This window comes from Bolinopsis microptera, chromosome 6 (assembly GCF_026151205.1).
Source record: "Bolinopsis microptera isolate Bmic1 chromosome 6, MBARI_Bmic_1.0, whole genome shotgun sequence".
In the NCBI taxonomy this organism is placed as follows: domain Eukaryota; kingdom Metazoa; phylum Ctenophora; class Tentaculata; order Lobata; family Bolinopsidae; genus Bolinopsis; species Bolinopsis microptera.
In genome coordinates this window covers 10509748-10518176 of record NC_087077.1, presented here as the reverse complement: position 1 = coordinate 10518176, position 8429 = coordinate 10509748, and the positions used below count along the sequence as shown (strand labels likewise).

The following is an 8429-nucleotide window of genomic DNA, read 5'->3' as shown; positions in this document are numbered from 1 at the left end:
TGTTTCACGCGCTACTGCAAGCGAGAGGGCTCTGGTTAGAGCAATGCGTTTATAGTTATACTAACTCCTTGCTAAGCCATTAATCTTACACTCAACCTCAAGTTGATGCCGAGGAGTTAATGTTTTGGTGTATTTAGTGTAACTGGTATATATTGGTGACGTGCACAATACACAAGGCTAAGTACAAAGTAAGGTATTTGCTCGTCTTATCGGATGTAACGGCAATGTGTACACGTTATTATATATATTGTGTGTTGTGTGTTTGTTGCAATTGGGTACGTTAATTCGAAGCGTTGTCACGCTTTCTACTCACATACACCCGCCTCCGAGAGAATTATTCTCAGAACTAAGTGTAGTTCTCGATTTGTTGTAATTGATGTGGTTTACTCTGCTGTTTCCACACAGCAGGAGGGGGGGGGGGTTCGGGGGTGGGATAAATGATGCAGTGCTGGGGCTCTAACCAGCGATCTAACGATTGCTGGCCGCGCTGCCCGACACTACACCACCAAGCCCAAGGCTAGTGGCAGAGTCGGGAATCGAACCTGGCACCTCAAGCAATGCCAGGCGGATTTACCAACTGAGCCACCAGCTCCCCACTTATTTAGGCTTCCTAGAAGCAGAAGGGTTCCTGCTAGTAATGAAGCTAAGAAAGCGTGTATTAGTTAGTTTGGTGATAACAGTTAAAGAGCGTAAAATGATGGATCATCATCCGGAATTGGACCACGGTGTGGGTCTGCTCGACTAGTAGACAGTATAGTATACTCCACACTTTTGTCTTTGATTTAAATTGACAATACTGAATACTGGGCACGCACGCGCAAGTCTCCCGTCCCTTGATACGAGAACCACCCCAATTAGCAAGAGCTCCCGTCCCTTATGTGATCTACTAGTCGAGCAGTCAAATCTTAAAGATCGTGTTTACTTCTTAATGTAAAGATATGATGTACAGAATTGACATGTCACCACTCACCAGTCACATGTGAACCCATTTCTAGGCAAATTAATTGTAAATTCTACTGATTGATCACATCACTAATTATACGTCACTAATTGGTGACATAATCTGAACCTTAATAATAATTGTGTGTCCCCCTTAGTCGGCCTCCCACTAATTCACTTTGAGCTTGCATGATCAGTGATCATGCACGCTCAAAGTGAATTAGTGCACGCTCAAAGTGAATTAGTGGGAGAAAATGTTGATCAGTGTAACGTGATCATTGATCACGTTACACTGATCAACATTTTCTAGGGTCATATAACCTAAGTTACGTAATAGTGTGAATAATAATCATTGTTCATCCGTTTGCAAGTGTAGGAGAGGAAACGTGATTGTTTTTATACTCTTTCGAATCAGCTAATTCACCGAGTTGGGTAAAGTTATGTTGCCATGGCCTTGCATTAATTTTTGCTATCAAGGAACACCAGCCTTGCCCGGTCAAAGACTATTAATACAGAGTAATGTAAGAAAATACAACTATCTTCTAGGAAAGTGGGTTTCTAAAATGATACTTGATTGAAAATACTGAAACATTATGTTGTATATATACAACAATATTTATGCTGATTCGCAACAAAATATAACCATCAAAGACTATCAAAGAACTATATCTGAATGCAACAAGAATTAAAAGTGTATTGCATTGTACAGGTATTTTGAAATTATACCAATCAATTAAGTGTAATTACATGTAATATTAAAATAAATCATGTACAACGAGATAGGAAGGTGATTCAAAAAAGCTCAAATCAAAGCAAACATACTGAGATATAAGAATCGAAAATAGCGTAGTTTTAGGTCAAACAATTCAAATTCTGAATAAAAGCACTTAACAGGTAAAGAAATAACAGGTTAAAATAACTCACTGGCGTTTAGCTATTATACGTCCTAATTTGCAATAAATATTGATCACACACGCATCTATTGAATAAAAAGCTTCTGAGCTTAGGGGCTAGGCAAATCTTACTACGATAACAAAACTGTGTCTATTCGTCTGTTTTGATTTATCACGATTTTGAATTTCATGTGTTCGCCATTCTCACATTCTGCTCTATGTCTACACGTATAATCGAAAATACTCAATGATAACATCTGATTATCTGTCTATATGAATATCCTCTTGCTAGCACATTTCCAACATGATATGTCTATTGTCTATATCCTATTATAGCACTAGCACATTTCCAACATCATCTGTCTATATCCTCTCACTGCCCATGTCTGGAAGATAAACCATATCGGTGCCAGCATCCCCCGCGTCCTCACCAGCCACACTCATCTGCAGAGTATTACTACTGACAGCAGGTTGGGGTTCCGCTGGTGCTAGCTCCACATCCTCTATAGCCAGATCCCCTTCTATATCTGGGTCAACTTCTCCTGGAACCTCCTCCCGCTGGTCTGTGTTTAAGATCTTCACTTCCTTCTCATCCTCCTCCTTTTTATGCTCTTCTGCTTCATCCAGGGTCGCGTATTGGTTCTCCGCCACTAAACAGCTGTCTGTGTTCGTCTCGTTCGTTTGTTTCTTCCTTCTTCTTCTTCCAGTTCCCTGGGGGAGGATCGTGTTATTTTGCAATCCTCGTTTAAACATTATTTATTTTCATTAATTTACCTAGTACAGACAAAAGAGTATTTTTGTTTTTACTGGAAAAAGTAACAGATGGGATAAGTTGACTGTAAGGAAAAGGAAGAAAGATAAGTTAAACGCTAAACGCTAATCATTGTTCATACAGTTTGATCAGGTTCCTTGTGTATTTCTATCGTATCGTACGCTGCTTCCTCGTCATTTGCTCTCATGGATTGTAGTCCAATGTCTGGAACAAAATAAAGATACAGTAAAGTTTACAAGTGTGATAGAGTTAAGGACCAGTGTTTATTAAAACTACCAAAATATGTTAATTGTTAAATCTTAAAATGCGCATACGCAGTCCTTACAATTCGAATTTAGCTTAAAACTTGCGCATCCAAGGATTAAGAAACAGCAGATATAGGTAGAAGTTCTACTCCTGGATAATGTCAGCTCATGCTTATTGATATTTGTCAAGGTAACATTATGGGTATTAATTATTATCGACATGACTTATGAGTTATGGTAGCTGATCAATATGTAAAGATGTAACTGTCTAGTTAACAATTATAATTTTGTTAGTTATTATAGAGGTAACGTTCGAAGAAGTTTAATCAGCAAAGCTGAGTAAGTCTCAAAAAGAAACTAAGAGCCAATGATAGAGATTGACTAAAAGCCTTTTAATTTTTAAGCATAAGCAGCATTTTGGGGTGCAGCTGTTCAGAAGGGCAGCTGTAACTACCTAACTCCTCATACTCCACATCCTCAACAGGTGTCAATGTCATATTGGAGGTATCTTTATCATCACCTTCAAGTTTACGTTATAGAATAACTTCGTAGGCTCAATTCGTGTTTACGTTACTTCGATAACGACGTAAATCAATTCGTAAATCAAATCATGAATATGGATACAATATGGCATTCAGATATATATATGTTCATATGCAAGCCGTTTGATTTATATATATATATATACAAAATGAAACGATCGGTTGAGTCAGACAAATGTTTCAATCATGATACAAAACCATGATATCATCAGTGAGTTGATCTAGCTCTCGGCTTGCCGATTGAGCACTGTCAGCAGACGACGCCACCCACAATTATATATATACATATAAAGTTTATAATTTTTTCACTGCTGAGCAAAAGTTGATGGTTAATGTGATGTGTGAGGGTAAATGAATAACTTTGCAAAAACAGAGTTGTAAGATCACCAACCTTCTAATTTCACCACATTTCCTCCCATGAGTCTTGGATTTGGTTGAGCCTGGAAAGGCATGGGGGCCGAGAGGGGTGCTGCACTGATCCTCTTAGGACGGTTGTTGGTTCCAACCCGGGGTCCTGGAGGGACTATAGCTGATATTCTTTTACCTGAGGGGATGTGAATATTAGTTTTGAAAACTGTATAGGCTGAGATTCACTAAGATATTCCTGTTTTGGATTTTTCCGTCTGATTCATTTATGTATGACCTAAGAACCCGTTAAGAGCTCCTAAAATGCAGATACAAAATTGTCAGCAATCGTAAATCGTAAAATGCAGAATTATTTTGTGGGGGAAAATGTTGTAAATAGAGACAAAGGTATAAGTTCTGTCTGCGATGAACCGTGAATCTGGAAACATTGAACACCTCCCACTTGCAGAGCACAAGAACGCAAAACATTGAACGCGAATGAAAGGTTTGAAAGTTCACTTGATCAAGCAATAACTAAGGACAGAAAGATGTCCGGAATACTGCAACATTTTCACCATCGATTACACACAAAGGTTTACGTTGGCACGTTACAACATAAAACATTTCCTTTTGTTTGACCTTGATTAACTCCACTAAGTCGAGGTTGGAGGACTGTGCCGTGTCTTGGACCTAAAAACGATTGGATCAGGGCTTAAAAATTATGGTCCATTTTCTACAACACTCTCCAACAATCAACAATCAAAAACACTTAAAAAACGACACAGAATCTCTTTAAAACAAGTTATAACATTGTGAACTACTAGGTTTTAGCAGCACCTGTCTGTCGAGGACCAGGTTGTATTCTCACGCTGGAACTATTTATCGGTCCTGTCGATATAACATGATGTCAGATAGTGGGACCCTTCAAACAACACATTCATCATGGCTACTAAGTGTTGAGATCATATTTCTTCAATCAATAATAGTTGAACTTATGTCGATCTGCGATCATCATCATAACTATGATAACAAGTTTAGTGCACATACGAGCTCACAATTAAGTTCGAACCAAAAGTTGAAAATGCACAAGCACAAACGAAAATTTACACAAGAACGAACACAGTGGAGATAAACCTGACGTTATTTGGGATCTGGGAGTGTGTAGTGATGTGTTGAACTGGTGGGGACCTGAACCAGATCACAGAGTTAAAATATCCTAGAATCTTCATAAACACTGTTTGGGATCATGAAGTCTCTTCCAAGCTTGGACACAACTAATTAGCTAATTGACGGGCGCAGGCTAGTTAATTAAACAAAGGCCATACATCCGGATCCCGATGGCACCGTCGCGACACAAGGCTAGTAAATAAAGGGTAATGCTTTAATGACACCGTGGTTATTGTGAAAAGATAATAATGAAGGTATAATGATCGTCTTATGCTTTTGAACGAACATGATTGAAAGTTGGCACGGTGCCGCCAGAGTGCCACGAAAGTGCCACGAAAGTGCCACGACAGTGCCATCGGGATCCGGATGTATGACCACAATTATTATTTCTACAAAAACGTTTCAAATTAAGTTATATCATCTACATTAAGTAGCAGGATTGTTTCACCGGAATGTATTCGAAGCTACCCACAAAGAAAAAACTTGACACCTCAGAAAAAGCAACATTCTATTTTTTAAACACATCGACTATCTCAACAAGCACTTTGAAACGGCACATTCACACAACATGAGATGACCTGCTTTCCTTGGTCCAGCACCAACACTATGTCGAGGCCCCAGAGTAGTATTGTTTCGGGGTCCCGGGCCCTTATTAAGACTAGGACCTGCTGTCGTGCTTAGTCGAGGACCTGCTGCCGTACTTAGTCGAGGACCTGCTGTCGTACTATGCCGTGGTCGCAGGGACGTACTAAGCCGAGGATTGAGAGCCGTGCTGTTCCCGTGTTGTCCACTGATCATGCTGTGAGTGTGCAGGGACCCCGACCCACTAATTCTAGAACCTAAAGTACCACCTCAGTTTGCTTTTCGTAATTATTATAAATGTCAGGTGCTTTTTGTAGTTAAATATCAGGTTAGATTTAGACCCGAAATTCAACAAATCTTGTTAATCTACTGCTCATCAATGAAGCATTTCCTTGTGTTTGAAATGTTTCCGTGTGTTTGGCTAACCTGGTTGTCCGGGCAGGGTGGCGGTTGAGAACCTGGGGCTAGTAGCTGTACTGTATCTCGCATCTCCAGTTACTCCTGTAGCAGTTGATATCTTCCTTCCAGTGGTTCCTGTTTGAGAGATCTGCATTTAGAAATGTTTAAATAATAAAAGTTACTTGTGTTCAAAAATAGTTAATGCTAGTGATGATTCCTCAAAAAAGATAAATTTTCAAAGCAAAATGGGGAATAATGAAATGGATCAGGATAATTCTTATTTATGGTTGAAATCAAAATAAACTGAACAACTTTTCCCTAACCTGTCTTGAGATATCTAACGTGAAACGTTAGAATTGAACAAAAGTAATTACTTAATAATCTAGGCCAGCAAGATAAACTTGGCGGTTCATCATGAATATTGGTAGCTGGCTATAATTGACAATTGTTGGTTTTTCACCATACTTTTTTTGCAGATTAGTATAGCCAAGTAGAAGCGGCATAAAATTGAACATTTAGTCAGTGGCGTAACGTTGCCTGTTGGCGCCCCCCCCCCCCCCCTCCGAAAAAGCACCCCTGTTACCCCTCCCTTAAATTGAACAAATTAGGTGATTTTAGAGGATACTCCGGTAAAATCAGCTTTACTAGTACCTCAGTTAAGTTTTCAAAATTGTCCCACATTCAAACGACGATTGCCCCCCCCCCCCCCCCGCACAGCAGTGAGCAGAGCCCTTCGTTACGCCACTGCGTTTAGTAATGTAAACTGTTCAATCTCAAAGAAAACTCCTAATATAAGTGTACAGCGGATTATAGCTTACTATTAGCACTTTTATATAATAAGTTTAGCAACATTTTGCAGAATATGGGCATCACAATTAGCCTTGATAGATTAAGAAATTACCGTTATTACAGGTGTATGAGAAGCGTTGATAAGAAGCTGACATCTTCTAATACTCCATAATAGTTAGAATAAACATCAGGAATTGGTACATAGCAGTTAGCACACCATTTAGGCACTTACCAGATAGATCAAAGGTATATTTAGTTTACTGTTGAAGATTGATGGTGAAACGAATAAAGCAAAGATGCGTCATGCAATGGATTTTATAAGTTGAGATAAGAATTGAGATTAAAAAGACCAATACCAGAAGAGAATACGAGAACAGAAAAACATGCCATTCCTAAAAATTCATGCAGACAGTCATGCGATCAAAAATGAGCAAGTCCGTTCTAGCATGGGCTAGTGACCCTAGCCCATGCTAATTCATGCACGCAGCCTATCCTGGCCTTACCCTGAGAACTTTCCTCCAACAATGACAGTTCGGCGGATGTCATGTTAGTTGTTTCCCCCCTGGCAGCCTTATTCGCCACAACCTCATTTCGAGGTCTGGCTTTCATGATAGGCATTTCCACTTTACCTTGAAGTTTAGCGTTAAAGTCCTTGTTAGTCGGGATTGATAATGTGACTTGTTGGTCTACGCCGCTGGATTTAAGCTAATGATACTAGATAATATTGAACATAGGCCTCCTTAGTATTGAAATGGCGGCTGAACTGGCTTAATCCGCTGAAGAAATCGTAGTAGCTCGAGTAACTTAACGAAACCTCGAAAATAGGTCTCGTCTTGCAGGAGCCAAATAAATCATTAGTTATTCTCTTGTTGAACTTGGAAGTTTACGAGATGTGACCAGATCAGTGGCCCATCTTGCCAAAAAAATGCGTTAGCATAAAAAACAATCTCGCTCGTATAATAATTTAGTCCAAGTTGCAACAAACGTCATTATGCGTTTTCAGACATAAACCATGCAGTTTCTGTAATCGATTCCGCACGTGCGCGCTCAACAAACAAACAAACAAACAAATCTCCATAACAATACTCAAGATCAAACAATCAATAGAACCCTCAAAGCTGTAAAAAAACACACACAAATAAAACACACATAAACTGGTATCCTGCAGACACGTACCGTAGCTAGCAGGAGCGCCGGCGCTGTTATTGGAGCTGGTCATAAACCGGCTGGTACCTGTACTCAGCTTCTCTGTCCAGGCGTTACGGACGTCCGGCTTACCGAAGCAGTGGAAGTAGAATATCACGATACCCTACAGAGGTTATCATTAAGGTAAATAAGAAGACGGATCTTGTTTAATAATTATACATTAATTTCGTTCAACAGACCAGCTGCTCGTGAAAGTATCTAACTTTCAACATATAATATGCTAGTAGTACCTGGAAGGAGTTGAGGATGATGTAGAGATAGTTGAAGACCAGAGTGCCCACACTGCCTCCAACTGTCATGGCTCCAAACACCCAGCTTATTCCTGGGGAGAGAGTGGAAAGTATAGCTAGTGTGCTTCATCTCTATAGTTTTATAATGCAAGTCAAGCAAATCTTGGTGATTTTTGAAACGTTGCAGTTGGAAGTCGGAACTACGGACTTCTATAAACTTACGGTATTGAACGTTGAAAGATGTACTATCCTATTAGTATTCGTAGTTATTCCTATTAGTGCTTTATATTTTTTTCATTGATCGTATCATTATTAATATA

General features: G+C 39.5%; 1 protein-coding gene across 8 annotated transcripts in view; it reads right to left on the bottom strand.

Annotated features, from left to right (window-relative positions):
• Positions 1-1479: 1479 nt before the first annotated feature.
• Positions 1480-8429, bottom strand: part of LOC134816455 (uncharacterized) — an 88511-nt gene continuing 81561 nt past the window's right edge. For 4 of the 8 annotated variants that reach the window (XM_063825300.1, XM_063825297.1, XM_063825298.1 and 1 more), the window contains 8 exons: positions 8110-8201; positions 7850-7982; positions 7177-7302; positions 5912-6019; positions 3783-3935; positions 3304-3369; positions 2726-2808; positions 1480-2543 (listed from right to left, as the gene is read on the bottom strand). In XM_063825300.1, the coding sequence (XP_063681370.1) occupies positions 2196-2543; positions 2726-2808; positions 3304-3369; positions 3783-3935; positions 5912-6019; positions 7177-7302; positions 7850-7982; positions 8110-8201 (1109 nt within the window). In that variant the 3' untranslated portion in view covers positions 1480-2195. Of the gene's footprint in view, positions 2544-2725; positions 2809-3303; positions 3370-3782; positions 3936-4330; positions 4427-4573; positions 4625-4870; positions 4925-5481; positions 5743-5911; positions 6020-7176; positions 7303-7849; positions 7983-8109; positions 8202-8429 lie in introns of those variants that run through there. The other 4 variants (XM_063825301.1, XM_063825302.1, XM_063825304.1 and 1 more) reach the window with 4 other exon arrangements.